This window comes from Lithobates pipiens, unplaced genomic scaffold (assembly GCF_037356315.1).
Source record: "Lithobates pipiens isolate NorthernLeopardFrog02 unplaced genomic scaffold, aLitPip1_a1.2 Scaffold_19, whole genome shotgun sequence".
NCBI classification, from domain to species: Eukaryota; Metazoa; Chordata; class Amphibia; order Anura; family Ranidae; genus Lithobates; species Lithobates pipiens.
Window position 1 is genome coordinate 199,028,449 of NW_027507764.1, and position 18,070 is coordinate 199,046,518.

The 18,070-nt window shown below is 43.3% G+C and overlaps 1 protein-coding gene across 5 annotated transcripts in view; it reads right to left on the reverse strand.

Moving 5' to 3' along the window:
- The window catches only part of KBTBD2 (kelch repeat and BTB domain containing 2), a 57,463-nt gene that overhangs the window by 15,889 nt on the left and 23,504 nt on the right, over positions 1 to 18,070 (reverse strand). For 4 of the 5 annotated variants that reach the window (XM_077491609.1, XM_077491610.1, XM_077491611.1 and 1 more), the window contains one exon: positions 1,178 to 1,647. The exons of the other annotated variant lie outside the window; for it this stretch is intronic. In XM_077491609.1, coding sequence (XP_077347735.1) covers positions 1,178 to 1,347 — 170 coding nt within the window. In that variant the 5' untranslated portion in view covers positions 1,348 to 1,647. The remainder of the gene's footprint in view (positions 1 to 1,177; positions 1,648 to 18,070) is intronic. 5 annotated transcript variants of the gene reach the window in all.

Consider the following 18,070-nt stretch of genomic DNA (forward strand, 5'->3'; position numbering starts at 1 on the left):
TTATCTCTGGTAATGCACTAGGTGTGCGAGCCTTCAATTCCTTCTGGTTGATCCTCCAAATGAGTAGCATGCATCACCTCAATAAATCAAGATTGCTTGAGTCAAGATTGAGTTACTTGACTCAAACGGTCAAACGCAGCAGGTACCCGTTTTTGACACAGGTATCCATCCGCATTGGTCGAGAGAACTCAATGCAGTAAGATCACTTGGAAGTTGGCATTTTGACTTGTCGCAAGGGTGTCACAAGTCGCAGCAGTGTGAACCAGGGCCACCAACACTCAAGTGGGGGAGGTATATTATACACAAGTTTGCCTTTACAATTCTAAACCACAACATAAAATTCTTTAGGTACTAATATACCTTATGTCTGCACCCCCTATAGCCATATCACTACATCCTGTAATGTATGGCAAATGGATCCAGTTCAGGTGTGCCCTCTGCTCACTTGCAGGGACCAGTCACATGAACAGGATAAAGCCTGTGGAGAACAAGGAATAAGACAAATATTTGGACTCAATTCTCGCCCCCCCCCCCCCCCCCCCATCTTCGGGAAGGGAAGGTTTGGTCGGGACAGCACTGTATACGTACATTAAAAAAATAAAAAAAAAAACACACACACCATCCTGGAGTTGGGCTCTAGGGACCTCACAACACCTGCAATAAGACTTTTTTTTTTTAACAACTAAAACATGCATCAAGAATCATTAATAAAAGGCATTAAAACCATTGATGTTGTAGGTTTAAAAACACGTTTGCTGCTGTACTTTGAAATCTGAAAATGCAACTTTAAAGCCTCATACACAATGCAGCTATAAAAAAAAAAAAAAATTCCTGTTTTACAGGCATTTTACTTTTTTTTTCCCCCTGCATCTAAACACCCCTCCATGTTAGCCTATGTATACATGCACACATAGGTGTTTACAGGCATTTAGAAGCAAAAAAAAAAACACACTTCTCACGCACGTTCTGAAGAGAAGCATTTGGGCTGGAAAAAAACTGCACAAAACGCATTAATACATTCAAATTGACAGAATATACTGCCAAATAGAATGCAGTAACATCATAAACGCACGTGCAAAAACACAGCTTTTATCTTTTCCAGCTGCTTTTCTCTGTTCTTTGGAGTATAGTGTGCGTGAGACCTAAATCTGTATGCAAATGAAAAATGTCCACCTACCTGAAATAAGAGCTGCATGTTGCAAGAACCATTTTGTGGCATGGAAATTCAGTGCCCTCAACAATTAATACTATGTCTGTTAGTAGTTGTTGCTCATAGAACAGTTTTAGCTGCTCAAGTAGAGAAACTGCATATTCAGTATTGATCTGCCGTTCGTCCTGGACAGACATGATTGTATTCCATTAATGTATACAGAGATCCAAAATGCAAAGTCAATGATTTAGGTTTAGGAAAAAACAAAAAAAGTTCAATACTATTGAGGCGTTTACTTTAAAAATGCAGAAGGCAGAATCACGTAGTAGCTTCTGGGGCGTTAGCAGCACTACCCACAATACGGCAGATGAACACTGATCCAAAATAGTTTAGATGCCATCTTCTAAAAGGTCCACGAGTAAAATCCAGTAACAGTTTTTATGTTTGTTGCATCACAAGTACTTGATGTAAAGTAATCCACAATATTTTCCTAGAACCTGGGGAAAGGAGAAAAAAAAAAATGTCAAATAGTGACAGTTGATGGAGCATTTGCATACATGACGGTTGTGTGAAAAATACACAGTAATTATAAGTCTACACACCCCTGTTAAAAATGTCAGGTTTCTGTGATGTAATTTTTTTTATTTTTTTTTTACAACTCAATTGAAAAACAAACTGCAATATTTTTTTTTTGGGGGGGGGGGGGGGGGGCGGCTCTGATTAACCACAAATAAAGTTCAGCTGTTCTAGTAGGTCTTTCCTGACATTTTCTTAATCACATCCTACAGCAAAAGCCATGGGATCTCATTGTTAAGAGATATCAATCGGGAGAAAGGTACAAAAGAATTTCCAAGGCATTAGATATACCATGTAACACAGTTAACTGGATGTCCCTCCAAAATTTATGAAAAGATGAGAAGAAAACTGGTCAGGGAGGCGGTCAAGAGGCCTGCAGCAACATTAAAGGAGCTGCTGGAATATCTGGAAAGTACTGGCTGTGTGGTACATGTAACAGTCTCCCATATTCTTCATATGTCTGGGCTATGGGGTAGAGTTGCAAGACGGAAGCCTTTTCTTAAGAAAAATATACAAGTCCGTCAAAATTTTGCAAAAACACATCTGTACTCTCCCAAAAGCATGTGGGAAAATGTGTTATGGTCTGATGAAAACAAGGTTCAACTTTTTGGCCATAATTCCAAAAGATTATGTTTGGCGCAAAAACAACACTGCACATCACCAAAAGAAAACCATAACCACTGTGAATCATGGTGGCAGCATTCTGTTTTTCTTCAGCTGGAACAGGGGCCTTAGTCAAAGTAGAGAGAATTATGAACAGTTCCACATACCAGCCAATATTGTCACAAAACCTTCAGGCTTCTGCTAGAAAGCTGAACATGAAAAGGAACTTAATCTCAGCACAACAACCGGCCCAAAGCATACATCAAAATAGAAGGAATGGCTTCAGCAGAAGATTAAAGTTTTGGAATGGCCCAGCCTGAGCCCAGACCTGAATCCAATAGAAAACCTGTGGGATGATCTGAAGAGGGCTGTGCACAGGAGATGCAATCTGACAGATTTGGAGTGTTTTTTGCAAAGAAGAGTGGGGAAATATTGCCAAGTCAAGATGTGCCTTGCTGATAGACTCATACAAAAAAAAAAAATGACTAAGTGCTGTAATAAAATCAAAAAGGTGCTTCACCACAGTATTAGTTTAAGGCTTAATGTACACAGGACGTTTTACAACCTCCCCTGAACGATTTAACTTGACAGACAATAACTCACGTTTAAAATAGCCGTTTTACGTTTACATGCCGCTTTTTTTTTTTTTTTTTGCAAAAAAAAAAAAATTATATATATACACACACACACTTTTTTTTTTTTTTTTTTTAATAGCCAAAAAATGAAAAAGGCCTGGTAACGAAACGTAGCTAAACATGAGTTAGCGTGTTTGACTCCTGAAAATTTGGTGTCTGAACTCCTTTTTTTTTTGCCTTCAAAGAAAACCCTATAAAACGCAACTGCCTAAAAACGACATTAACCACTTTCAGACCGGACCATTTTGCTGGTAAATGACCAGAGGTCTTTTTACACTTTGGCCCTGCGCTGCTTTAACTGGTAATTGCGCGGTCATGCAATGTTGTACCCAAACAAAATTTGCGTCCTTTTCTTCCCACAAATAGAGCTTTCTTTTGATGGTATTTGATTGCCTCTGCGATTTTTATTTTTTGCGATATAAATGTAAAAAGACCGCAAATTTTGAAAAAAAATGATATTTTCTACTTTTTGTTATTAGAAAAATCCAATAAACTCAATTTTAGTCATACATTTAGGCCAAAATGTATTCAGCCACATGTCTTTGGTAAAAAAAAAGTCAATAATTGTATATTTATTGGTTTGCGCAAAAGTTGTCACATCTACAAACTAAGGTACGTTTTCTGGAATTTACGCAGCTTTTAGTTTACGACTGCCTATCTCATTTCTTGAGGTGCTAAAATGGCAGGGCAGTACAAAACCCCCCCAAATGACCCCATTTTGGAAAGTAGACCCCCTAAGGAAATTGATAAGAGGCATGTTGAGCCCATTGAATATTTTATTTTTTTGCCTCAAGCGATTGAATAATGACAAAAAAAAAAATATTTTTTTTTTTTTTTTTACACAAAGTTGTCACTAAATGATATATTGCTCACACATGCTATGGGCGTATGTGAAATGACACCCCAAAATAAATTCTGCTGCTTCTCCCGAGTACGGGGATACCACATATGTGGGACTTTTTGGGAGCCTAGCCGCGTACGGGACCCCGAAAACCAAGCACTGCCTTCAGGCTTTCTAAGGGCGTAAATTTTTGAGTTCACTTCTCACTACCTATTACAGTTTTGAAGGCCATAAAATGCCAAGATGGCACAAAACCCCCACAAATGACCCCATTTTAGAAAGTAGACACCCCAAGCTATTTGCTGAGAGGCATGTTGAGTTCATGGAATATTTTATATTTTGCCACAAGTTGCGGGAAAATTACAAACTTTTTTTTTTTTTTTTCACAAAGTTGTCACTAAATGATATATTGCTCATGCATGCCATGGGCGTATGTGAAATGACACCCCAAAATAAATTCTGCTGCTTCTCCTGAGTACGGGGATACCACATATGTGGGACTTTTTGGGAGCCTAGCCGCATACGGGGCCCCGAAAACCAAGCACCGCCTTCAGGCTTTCTAAGGGCGTTACAGTTTTGAAGGCCATAAAATGCCAAGATGGCACAAACCCCCCCCAAATGACCCCATTTTGGAAAGTAGACACCCCTAAATTTAGGGGTACACTAGTGAGACTAGGTAATAAATGGCGGGTGCCCTGAAACTATAAAAAAATAACTAACCAACCAGCGTCACCTGTAACAGTTATATGGTGATCACTGGTGAAAGGGTTAACTAGGGGGCAATCAGGGGGCTTTATGCGGTAGTATATGGGGGTCCCTGGCGCTATAAAAAGCTGCGGCGAACCTAAATACCTACCTGCCCAACTAGCGTCACCTGTGACACTAATACGGCGATCAGAAAAATGATCGCTTATTAGGCTGGGTTCACACTGGAGCGATGCGGAAACGCCGCGAATCCGCGGCGGGTTCCCGCATCGCATGCCTCCCGGCGGCAGTTCACACTGCCCTATGCGAACTGCTGGGAGTGTCAGTGAAATGTTACTGACACCCCCAGATCAGTTCGCATATCGCAGTGCGATCTGCAAACTCGGATCGCATGGTGTGAACACCCATGCGATCCGATTCTGCTGCGGGCCAAAAAAAGGGTCCCGTGCGAATTTGCGGGGGGTGCGGCGAATGGCTGAACTCGAATCGCACAGAGATCGGATGTGATTTGCACTGCAGTGCAGTGCGAATCACATTCGTTCTCATAAACCGCTGCAATGTGAACCCAGCCTTAGTGACACTGGCGACGGAGGGTGATCACGGGGTTAAACCTTTATTGGGGGGTTAGGGGGGTACATTAGAACTAAAGGGGGCTAACTCTAACTGCCCTAACAGTTATTACAGTCACAAATGACACCAATGCAAAAAAAATAAAAATAAATAAATGACATTGGTGTCACTGTGACTGGGGGGCAGGGGTAATTGGGGGGGTGATCGGGGGGTAAAGGGGGGGTGTGAGTGTGCCTGGCATGTTCTACTGTGTGTGTAGAGTGTTGGTGCAACTCACCGATCTCCTCCGTGTCGGAACGAAAAATACCGACACGGAGGAGAGAATACATCACTTCCTCTCCTGTGTTTACATTACAGGAGAGGAAGTGATGTCACGGGGGATTTCTATTCGTCGGGAGCGATCGCGAGGGGGTGGCCATGAATGAATGGCCGCCCCCTCGTCCCGGATCGCTCCCGGACGAAAACCGACCGCCGCAGGCACCGGGCGGGGGCCCGATCGGGCCCCCGACCCGCGGGAGGCAAGGGACGTACATGTAAGCCCTTATGCCTGCCCGTGCCATTCTGCCGACGTACATCGGCGTGCGGCGGTCGGCAACTGGTTAAACGAACTTGTGTACATGTACACATGAGATAACATTGGATGAGTTCAGGGGCAGTTGAAAAAAAAAACATCCAACTGCCACTGAACATCTGTTTAACAGCAGCAGTGTACAAGAGACCTAAGGGTGTGCACACTTATGTAACTATATTCTTTTATTTCCCTCCACCTAAAAGATTTCAGTTTGTTGTTCAACAGATTTGTACAGTTTATAGGTCACATTAAAAAGGTGGAAGAAGTTCTGAAACTATTAACCTTTGTCTCATTGTTTTTATATCACAGAAACCTGACATTTTAAAACAGGGGCTGTAGACTTTTTATATCCACTGTAGCCCTACAAGTCAACTTCTCCCTTTGGAGGAGATGCTTACTTCTACAAAATCATAAATATAAAGCTGAAAGTCAGTTAGTCTATAAAATGATTAGCATGAAATATCAGTATTATAAAAGATTTAAAAATGAGTTTTATAGAACACAAAAGTTATATTTGATTACACAAGCACCAAAAAACAGGTCTTGACAGACATTTTCAGCATCTTCCAAGTGCCTACCACTGAATATTCTAACGCAAAGGAAAAAAAAAAAAAAAAAAAAAAAAAAAAAACACACACACACACACACACACACACACACACACACAAAAACACAAACACATTTAGTGCTTTAATAATTTACTGTTCCTGCGTAGGTTTCCTCTGAGTACTCTGGTTTCATGCTGGTAGGTTAATTGGCTAAACTGGCAATAGTATGTGAGCTAGGGACCTTAGATTGTAAGCTCCTTGAGTGCAGTGACTGATTTTTATATACAATATGTATGTAAAGCACTGTAAATGTACAGCTTTATACAAGTACCAGTAATAGAGGAATCCAAAATATTAAAATTTGGATGAAGAGAAACTCTAGATGAGAGGAGAAAAGGGAAGAAGAGGAAAAAAAAAAAAAAAAAAAAAATAAAAAAAAAAAAAACACACACACACACACACACACACACACACATTAGTAGACAGCTTTCAAAAGCCGATCACGACAGTTCATGTGAAGGGACAAGTACAAAATTGATTCCCGTATAACAGATCAACTTTCACGCAATTAGTATAATATCTGTACAAAATCATGTGACCACGAACATGCACGCTCAGAAACAAAAGAATAAAACTGTAAGACATTATATAACTTCCAAAAGTTTATTCTGTTGTACGAGAATTTTCAAAAAGACCCAAGCTCATTATTCAGTGCAAGGCAAGTGCTTTTAGGAAAGGGGCCTAGGTTCACACAACTACATTAATAATGCAGGCTGAATAGCCCATATAAAATCAGCATGAAAAACATGTGGCCAATACGCTGCCAATGGAAAAGTCTAACAATGAGAACGCACAGGTGTGAGCTCAGCCTAAAATGTGATGTGATGTTCATGTAATGCATTTGAATATACAGTTAGGTCCATATATATTTGGACACAGGCACAATTTTTGTTTCTCTCAGGTATTTACCAAAACATATTCAAGCAATCATAACGGATAGATACAGACTGAAAGTGCACACTCAGGTTTAATTTGAGGGTATGTAAATCCAAATCAGAGGAAGGGTTTAGGAATTACAGCTCTTCAGAATGGCCAACCCACTTTTTTCAAGGGGCCAAACGTAATTGGACAATCAAAAGCCATTTCATGGCCAGGTGCGGGCTACTCCGTTATTTCTTCATCAATTAAGCAGGTAAAAGGTCTGGAGTTGATTCTAAGTGTGGTATTTGCATTTGGAATCTATTTCTGTGAACCTACATCATGTGTTCAAAGGAGCTGTCCATGCAAATGAAAACAGGCCATTGCAAGGCTTCAAAAATCAAAACAAATTTATCAGAGTGATAACAGAAACATTGGGAGTGGTGAAATCAACATTCTGGAGGAAAGAACACACTGGTGAGCTCAGTAACAAAAAAAAAAAAAGGCCTAGATGTCCATGGAAGACAGTGGTGGATAATCGTAGGATCCTCTCTATGGTAAAGAAAACCCCATTCACATTATCCAGACAAGTGAAGGAAACTCTCCTGGAGGTGGGAGTATCAATGCCAAAGTTTACAATCAAAAGAAGACTTCACAAGCGCAAATGCATAGGGTTCACCACAAGGTGCAAACCATTTATAATCCTGAAGAACAGAAAAGTCAGATTAAGCTTTTCCAAAAAACATCCAAAAAAGCAGACCAATTGTGGAAAAGCATTCTTTAGACGGATGAAACCAAGATTATTAATCTGTACCAAAATGACAAAAAAAAAAAAAAAAAAAAAAAAAACTGTGGAGAAAGCTTGGAACAGCTCATGATCCAAAGCACAAAATATCTATAAAAACATGGTGGAGGCAAGTATGATGGCACGGGCATGCATGGTTTTCAGTGGCACTGGGTCATTGGTGTTTATGGATGATATGACAAAAGCCAGAAGCGCCGGATGAATTCTGCAGTGTTTAGATATACTGTCAGCCCAGATTCAGCCAAATGCAGCAAAGGTGATTGGACGGGACTTCACAATCCAGATGGAAAATGATCCAAGAAAAAAAAAAAAACCACCACTGCAAATGCAACCCAGGAGGTTTTGAAGGATATGAAGTGGAATATTCTGCAATGGCCAAATTAATCACCTCATCTGAACCCAATTGAGCATGCATTTCCCTTGAAGGTAAAACTAAAAAAAAAAAAAAAAAAAAAAAAAAAAAGGCAGAAAGACCCACAAGTCAAAAACTTAAAGAGGAGCTGCACCTAAAAAAAAAAAATATTAAAAGCCAGCAGCTACTAATATTGCAGCTGCTGACTTTTAATAAAATCACACTTACCTGTCCCAGGTTCCAGCGATGTCGGCGGCAGATGACGAGCGATCGCTCGTCTCGCTGCTGCCACCGCCGCCATCCTCTGTCAGGGAATCGGGAAGTTAAGCATGACGGCTTCACTGCCCGGTTCCCTACTGCGCATGCGCGAGTCGCGCTGCGCGTCTCTTATGGTCCCCCGCTGTGTCTCTGGGAACTGTGTGTTTCCCAGAACACAACGGGGGGGGGGGGGGGCGGAGCGTCTGCGGGGGTCTGCGGCGGTCTGGCCGGAAGTGGGTGCAGTTACCTGGATTATCCAGGTAACTGCACCCCCCTCCCCCCTGAAAGGTGCCGATTGTGGCACCGGAGGGGGGGAGGGATAAGATTAGCGGAACTTCCCCTTTAGGGTGAAGAACCGCTTTAAGACAGCTGCAGTTACAGCCTGACAAAGCATCAGAATGGAGGAAACCCAGTCTTTGGTAATATCCATGGGCCCTAGACTTAAGGCAGTCATTACCAGTAAAAGGATTCTCAACAAAATATAAAAAAAAACGAAAAAAAAAAAAAAAAAAAAAAACATTTTATTTATGATCATATTCATTTGTCCAATTACATTTGAGCCTCTGAATAGAAAAGGTTGCAGTTTCTAAAATTTTTACTTGACCTTTATTTTTAAAGCTGAAAGTCTGCACTATAAATTACATTTGGAGGGAGATACAATTACGAGCCAAGTCAATGCAGAAGACACATCTTAGGGATCTCAGGAATGCCTTATTTGATAAACGATGAGCCATACTCTGACGTACCCAGCCATGTTCAGCCAATATTACAGTGGGGGAGATTGTGGATATTACAGTGGGGACTATATGGCGGTGGAATTTTCACAGGTTTTTGCAAATTCAATTATTATTTGCTGATCCGAAAAACGATCCGATCCGTGACTCTAATCCGAGGAACGATCCGATCCGCGAGTTTGATTCCGTTGCACCCCTATTCGGCACACTGACGCAGACATCAGTAGCCCGGTCATATGTGCGCCCGGAGCATAAAAGCTCACCGACCACCTCTGGAGCTGAGGTTTTTCATGGCCGACCCAGCGCGGAGCTCTGGTCTGCACACACTCGATGGCCAGGCTGGGGAGACTACAAGGATAAGGGTATCCAGCCTGTCACCCAGCCAGCTGTTAATAGCAGATCACAGGATCTCTCATCTTGCGCAAAAAAAAAAAAGACAAGCTTATGCAGAAAAAAAAAAAAAAAAAAATGGACGGACCGATGGCCCCATCAGGGTTTCTAGGTCCTTCTTCACTAGGCAAAATAAAACTGATGACTGCATGGCAGGCTGGGGGGCTGTTACCTAAGGGACCGCCCCTCGAGCAGAACTGCAAAGTTTTACACATTTAATGCCTAGTATTCTCCTAAAGGTGGCGCAACAAGCCAAATTAACTTAATCCCAAAAAAAACATTTACAATGCATTTCAGCCCTGCCACAAAAGGAACAGCTGACATGTCAGGGATTCTCTCCTTAAAGCGGAATTACACCCAAAAGTGGAACTTCTGTTCGTCTCCTCTCCCCTTTCGGTGCCACAATTGGCACCATTGAAGGGGGGAACAAGATACTCATCTTTGACAGGTATTTTTTACCACTTCCCGGAGTCTGGGCCACAGCCCATGACATCGCCACGGAGCTCCCTTCTCCTCTCCCCGTCGCTGGGCCAGTAGGAGAGGAACGGGGCCTCGGGCACGTGCAATAGGGTTCCCGGCGTGAAGCCGTAAGGCTACACTGCCAGGTGTCCCTAATCCGCATTGGCGGCGGCAGCAGCACTCGACAGCTGATGGAAACATCAGCTGCGGTGCCAATATCGCCGGACTCCATTACAGGCAAGTGTCCTATTGTTAAAAGTCAGCAGCTGCAGTATGTGTCTTTTGTTGGGTGGAACTTCCGCTGATCGGAACCCTCCCCCCCTCCGGTGTCACAATTGGCACCTTTCAGGGGGGAGGGGGGGTGGAGATACCTGTCAAAGACAGGTATTTACACCCACTTCCGGGCATAGACTCCCATGGGAGTCTACGCCATTTCCTGTCCTGCCGCGCTGTCTGCTGGGACACACACGGGTCTCAGAGACAGCGCAGACAATTCCTATTGCGCTGCGCGACTCGCGCATGCGCAGTAGGGAACCGGGAAGTGAAGCCGATTCGCTTCACTTCCCGATTCCCTCACCTAGAATGGTGGCGGCAGCAGCCAAGAGCCGAGCGATCAATCGGCCTCGGCATCGCTGGAACCCGGGACAGGTGAGTGTCCATTTATTAAAAGTCAGCAGCTGTAGTATTTATAGCTGCTGGCTTTTAATATTTTTTTTGTAGGTGGAATCCCTCTTTAAACACCCCTCCCGCCCAGACCAATTTTCAGCTTTCGGTGCTCTCACACTTTGAAAGACAATTACTCAGTCATGTAACACTGTACCCAAATGAATTTTTTGTCCTTTTTCCCCACAAATAGAGCTTTCTTTTGGTGGTATTTGATCACCTCTGGGTTTTTAATTTTTTGCGCTATAAATGAAAAAAGACCAAAGATTTTGAAAAAAAAAAAAAAAAAAAAAAAAAAAAACACGCATTTTTCTTTGTTTCTGTGATAAAATTTTGCAAATTCGAGATTTTTCTTCATAAATTTTGGCCAAAATTTATACTGCTACATGTCTTTGGTAAAAATAACCCAAATTAGTGGATATTATTTGGTCTTTGTAAAAGTTAGAGAGTCTACAAGCTGTGGTGCGAATCGCACAAAATTGATCACATCTGATGTACTGGTGGCCGATCTCATTTCTTGCGAGCCGAACAAGCCAGGAAAGTACAAATACCCCCCAAATTACCCATTTTTTGAAAGTAGACATTCCAAGGTATTTAGTAAGAGGAATAGTGAGCTTTTTGATGTTGTAATTTTTTCCCCACAATTCTTTGCAAAATGAAGATTTGAATTTTTTCAACAAAATTGTCATTGTAATAGGTTATTTCTCTCACGTGGCATGTGTATACCACAAATAATGCCCCAAAATAAATTCTGCTACTCCTCCTGAGTATTACGATACCACATGTGTGGGACTTATCCACAGCCTGGCCACATAGAGAGGCCCAACATGCAGGGAGCACCATCACATGTTCTAGGAGCATAAATTACACATCTAACTTGTTGACTACTTATTACACTTTTGAAGGCCCTGGAGCATCAGGACAATAACAAGTGACACATACATGGCACCGATGACACGTGACACTGACAGATGGCACCAATATGTGGCACCGGGGACAGGTGGCACCAATGTGGCACCGGTGGCACCAATGTGGCACCGGGGACAGGTGGCACCAATGTGGCACCAGGGACAGGTGGCACCAATGTGGCACCGGGGACAGGTGGGCACTTTATTTTTTTTACACTAACCGCTGCATCTCTGCAGCGGTTCATCTCTCCCTCCTCGCACGCTGTCTGTGTGAGGTATGGTGAGCCGGCGATGAGAGATGATCTCATGTTTACATACGAGATCATCTCTCATTGGGCACGCCAATCGCGCTGTAAATGGCCGCTGTGATTGGCTGTTTACAGCGATCTGTGACTGGCTGTGTTCGGGGGACACGGCCAGCACAGAACTTCCCCGATGCGTGCCCGCAGCGGGGAAGTTAAAAGGCAGATAGCGTCCACGCTGCAGCAGTCTTTTGGCTATAGCGCGGGCGCAAAGTGTTTAACCACTTCTGGACCTGCCCGTCATTGTACATCGGCTGTTTGAAGTTGAACAGGACAGGATTTTTTAAAAACCGCTCATCTGTAAAATCCTTTTCTTTGAAGTACATCAGGGGACACAGAGCCATAGTAGTTACTATGTGGGTTATAGGCCACCTTCAGGTGATGGACACTGGCATGCCCTAAATTTAAAAAAAAAGTGCACTCCCTATATATCCCCTCCCACTGGCAGGAGCACCTCAGTTTTGTAGCAAAGCAATATAGGTTTATACCAAAGAAGGGGGGGACCTCTGTGTCCCCTGATGCAACTTCAAAGAAAAGTTTTTTTGTTTTTTTTACAGGCAAGCAATTTTAAAAAAATCCTGTTTTCTTTTCATACATCAGGGGACACAGAGCCATAGTAGTTACTATGTGGGATGTCCCATAGCAATGCCAACTGAAGGGAGGGAGACAACAAATAGTAGGGCACCAAGAGACTAGAGGACTCATACTTCAGTCTGCAGTACACTGTGGCCAAAGGCGATATCCTCATGATCTTTTACATCTACTTGATAGAATCAGGTAAATGTATGGATTGAAGACTAAGTTGCGGCCTTGCAAATCTGAGCTACGGAGGCTTGGTGATGCACTGCCCAAGATGCACTAACGGCCCTGGTGGAGTGCCTTTAAAATGAAAAAGGAGGAACTCTTCTTTTAAAGCCAAAAGCTTGAACAATCACTTGACAAATCCACCATGAAAATCGTAGATTCCGATGCTGCCTGTCCTCTTTTAGGCAACACAACAAAAAACATTTGCTTTTATGCATCTGAGCGGTCATCTTTAAATACACCTTGACCACTCACATCAAGAGAATGTAGCGACCTTTCTTTCATAGAACGAAGTTCTGGAGAAAAAAAAAAAAAAAGAAAAAAGGCAGAACAATATCCTCAATATCCTGGTTTAAATGAAAAAAACTGGACCCTACCTTCAGAAGGAAATTAGGATGAGGCTGCAATACAACCTTACCCTTAATAATCAAATATGACTCTTTACAAGAAAGAGCAGCCAACCCCGATAGTCCTCTTGCAGAAAATATGGCAACCAGGAAAATGATGTTTCTGGTCAAGAGGACCAAGGGAAAAATCTGGTATTAGCTCAAAAAAAGTTTTTTTTGTGAAGCTGACGGGACTAATTTTAAGTCCCAAGGATTCAGGGGTGATCTAACTGGAGGATTAATCCACATTTCCCCCCTGAATAAGTTACGACCCAGAGAGTGAGAAGCACGTGGTCGTTGAAAAAACAAAAACAAAGATAAGGCCGATACCTGGCCTTTGATAGGATTAGAAGGGAAGCTGGCCCTGAGTACTATCTGTAGGAATTCAAGGATCCTACCTATGACACAATTCCCGGGGTGCCAACCCCTGGATTCACAATAGGAGACATATGCCTTCCAGACTCATTAGAATAGGACACTGGAGGCCGGCTTCCTAGCAGAACCAAAGTAGAAACTACTGAAGCGGACAGCCCACACTCTTATTTTAGAATGTGGGTTTCAATAGCCAAACTGTTAAATTTAGCATTTGTAAGGAAGGATGGAATACCAGACTTTGCGAAAGAAGGTCTGGCCACAGTGGTAGGGACCAAGGGTCCCTACCACTACAGATCTCCTGGGCCACAAGAATCACTGTGAAGAAGGTGTGGAAACAGAACAGAACAGGAGGGAAAGCATAGATCAGTGAAAACTGATCCCATGGAAATACCAAGGCATCTGTTTCATATGCCAATGGATCCCTTGTCCTTGACACAAAATTGTCGATCTTGTTGAACCCGGACGCCAATAAACCCACGTCTGGAACTTCCCATTCTTGGCATATTGACAGAATGATGCCGGGGTGAAGGAACAATTCTCCCGGAAACAATAGTTGGCAACTCAAGTAGTCCGCCAGCCAATTCTCCATTCCTGGAATGAAATTGCTGATAGGCAAGGAGTGTTTTCTGCCCAAGACAGAAAAAAAAAATGTCCCTTTCTGGGACGCACGACTTCTCATGCCCCCTTGGTGATCAATATAAACCACAACTGTGGCATTGCCAGATTAAGCCTACGGCACCTGGTATTCCCAGGTAGTCTCCCATCCAGGTACTAACCAGGCCCGACACCGCTTAGCCTTCAAGATCAGACACGTTCAGGGCGATATGGCCGTAAGCTGGATCCTGACAAGACAAAAGTCTGAGCGTCCAGGCCTCCAGCCCGAATCTCTAGGATATTAATGGGCAAGGTCATCCTTTAGGGAACCAATTCTTACCTGGGGTAAAAATACCCTTTAGTGGACTTTATCTATGATCAGCCCTAAGTACTGCAATCTCCTTGATGGTTTTAAGGAGGATCTTACTAGGTTAAGGATCTAAAGTATTCCAGGTAGCTGACTGCGGTAACCAGACCTTGGTTTAAATGGGCTACCGAGTGACCTATCAAGAGTAGATAGTCTAAGTAGGCTAGTATCGTTATACTTGGAGCCCTTAACCTGGCTAAAGGAGGGGCCAGGATCTTTATACACACTTGAGGTGCAGTAGCTAGCCCGAAAAAGGTAGAGTTACAAACTGGAAACTAAGATTTTCTACCTTGAAGCGTAGAAATTTCTGGTCAGCACGGAAGATCAGCACATGGAGGAGATAAGCATCCTTGATGTCGATAGACGCCAGAAGTTCTCACCCTTGTAGGAAGGAGATTACTCATCGGATAAATTCCACGCGGAGAGAAAAAACCCTTCTTCGGGAACTCCATATTGGAGCCATTGAGGAAGTCCCCCATTCGTCCTCCTGTCAGATCCATGAGGACAGAACTGCAGAAGAACTCACCCTATTGAGCTAGCGGGATATGCCTCCTGATAAGGAGGCTACAGAATCTTATAGGTTTTCCTCCCCAAGACCTCTTTTTGTCCCTAGGATTAGCTATTGAACCTGATGGCGGAAGCCATCATGACTTCCTGGAGGCTGATGCCCCTAGCACAAAATGAAGGAGCTTTTAAAAATGAATATATTAACTCCTTTACTTAAATGGAAAAAAGGGGGTACTTTTCCCACTAAAATTTCTTTGGATGAATTATCCAAACAACCTCAAATAGCTGTTCCACCACAAAAGGAAGACTAGCCAGGAGTTTCTACATGGTGAAAGAAAGGTTTATCCTCCACTGATGTGCGTTCCTGCACTCATGCGTTTAGACGTTTGTGTTAGCAACAATGTGCACAAAACCGTGCTTAGCACCTGCTATTCCCAGGTGGTCTCCTATACCGGTACAACCCGCCGTAGGCATCTCAGCAGTTATGCGTTTGGCTAGGTTATAAGCCAGCACCTGCATGAGGACCTTGTGGAGTTTCTACAAAAAGGAACTCACAAGCAATTATTGCAAGCATAAAGCTGCCAGAATTCTGGGCCTGCTGAGCAGGAGACTTAATACCTGGTAAATTGGCCTCAACGATTAAGCAATTACTGACAGCCAGGCTGCTCAGTCTGCCAGAGAAATTCCAACTTTATTCATTGGATGCTTAAGCATCTGAGTATTGTCCACAGAGGATATGCTGCGTTAATTGCTAGTATACTGTACTTAGTGAATTTCCTCCAGCATAGGATAAAGTGTAAAAACTTTCTTAGGAGGAAAAAAACAACATTCATCTGGGAGATCTTGTCAGATACAAAAAAGGCTTTTCTGACAATACATGGACAGGAAAAAGCATGCACAGTCTGAGGAGTCTATAACGAACCCAAACACTCAGTTAAAGTGGTTCTGCACCTAAAAAAAAAAAATATTAAAAGCCAGCAGCTACTAATATTGTAGCTGCTGACTTAATAAACTCACACTTACCTGTGCCAGGGTCCAGCGATGTCGGCAGATGAACGATCGCTCGTCTCGCTGCTGCCCCGGCCGCCATCCTGTCAGGGAATCGGGAAGTGAAGCATGGCGGCTTCACTGCCCGGTTCCCTACTGCGCATCCGCGAGTCACGCTGTGCGTCTCTTCAGATCCCCCGCTGTGTCCTGGGAACTGTGCGTTTCCCAGAACACAACGGGGCGGATCGTCTGCGGCGGTCTGCCCAGAAGTGGGTGCAGATACCTGGATTATCCAGGTAACTGCACCCCCCTCCCCCCTGAAAGGTGCCGATTGTGGCACCGGAGAGGGGGGGGGGGGGGAGGGATCAGATTAGCGGAACTTCCCCTTTAGGGTGAAGAACCGCTTTAAGGTAGCATAAATGTGGAGTGGACCATTCAGCAAGACATTGAAACTAGCTGGTTCTCCCATATTTGACACCTCAGAAGAGGAGTCATCAGCCTCAGCAAGGTCCCCTGAGGGGGGATTACTCTTTTCCCGCCTCTAGTTCCCCCGTTTGCGGGTCATGGGTAATGAAAGAGAACCTGTGCGATTAAAGTAGCTAAACCTTTTTTTTTTAACCCAATCATGCCCCTGATGCTCAAACCAGTCACTCCATCTCAGGGGAGGATGCATCTAAGGTTGCACCTGTAGGTGCAAGAAATACAGTGCCTTGCGAAAGTATTCGGCCCCCTTGAACTTTTCAACCTTTTGCCACATTTCAGGCTTCAAACAAAGATATAAAAATTTAAATTTTTGTGAAGAATCACCAACAAGTGGGACACAATTGTGAAGTGGAACGAAATCTATTGGATTTTTGAAACTTTTTTAAACTAATAAAAAAAATGAAAAGTGGGGCGTGCAAAATTATTCGGCCCCTTTGCGTTAATACTTTGTAGAGCCACATTTTGCTGCAATTACAGCTGCAAGTCGCTTGGGGTATGTCTCTATCAGTTGTGCACATCGAGAGACTGAAATTCTTGCCCATTCTTCCTTGCAAAACAGTTCGAGCTCAGTGAGGTTGGATGGAGAGCGTTTGTGAACAGCAGTTTTCAGCTCTTTCCACAGATTCTCGATTGGATTCAGGTCTGGACTTTGACTTGGCCATTCTAACACCTGGATACGTTTATTTGTGAACCATTCCTTTGTAGATTTTGCTGTATGTTTGGGATCATTGTCTTGCAGACTCCAACAGGTTTTCATCCAGAATGGTCCTGTATTTGGCTGCATCCATCTTCCCCTCAATTTTAACCATCTTCCCTGTCCCTGCTGAAGAAAAGCAGGCCCAAACCATGATGCTGCCACCACCATGTTTGACAGTGGGGATGGTGTGTTGAGGGTGATGAGCTGTGTTGCTTTTACGCCAAACATATCGTTTTGCATTGTGGGCAAAAAGTTCGATTTTGGTTTCATCTGACCAGAGCACCTTCTTCCACATGTTTGGTGTGTCTCCCAGGTGGCTTGTGGCAAACTTTACACAAGACTTTTTATGGATATCTTTGAAAAAATGGCTTTCTTCTTGCTACTCTTCCATAAAGGCCAGATTTGTGCAGCGTACGATTGATTGTTGCCGTATGGACAGACTCTCCCACCTAAGCTGTAGTTCTCTGCAGTTCATCCAGAGTGATCATGGGCCTCTTGGCTGCATCTCTGATCAGTCTTCTCCTTGTCTGAGCTGAAAGTTTAGAGGGACGGCCAGGTCTTGGTAGATTTGCAGTGGTCTGAAACTCCTTCCATTTCAAAATCATCGCTTGCACAGTGCTCCTTGGGATGTTTAAAGCTTGGGAAATCTTTTTGTATCCAAATTTGGCTTTAAACTTCTCCACAGCAATATTACGGACCTGCCTGATGTGTTCCTTGGTCTTCATGATGCTCTCTGCGCTTTCAACAGAACCCTGAGACTATCACAGAGCAGGTGCATTTATACAGAGACTTGATTACACACAGGTGGATTCTATTTATCACCATCAGTCATTTAGGACAACATTGGATCATTCAGAGATCCTCGCTGAACTTCTGGAGTGA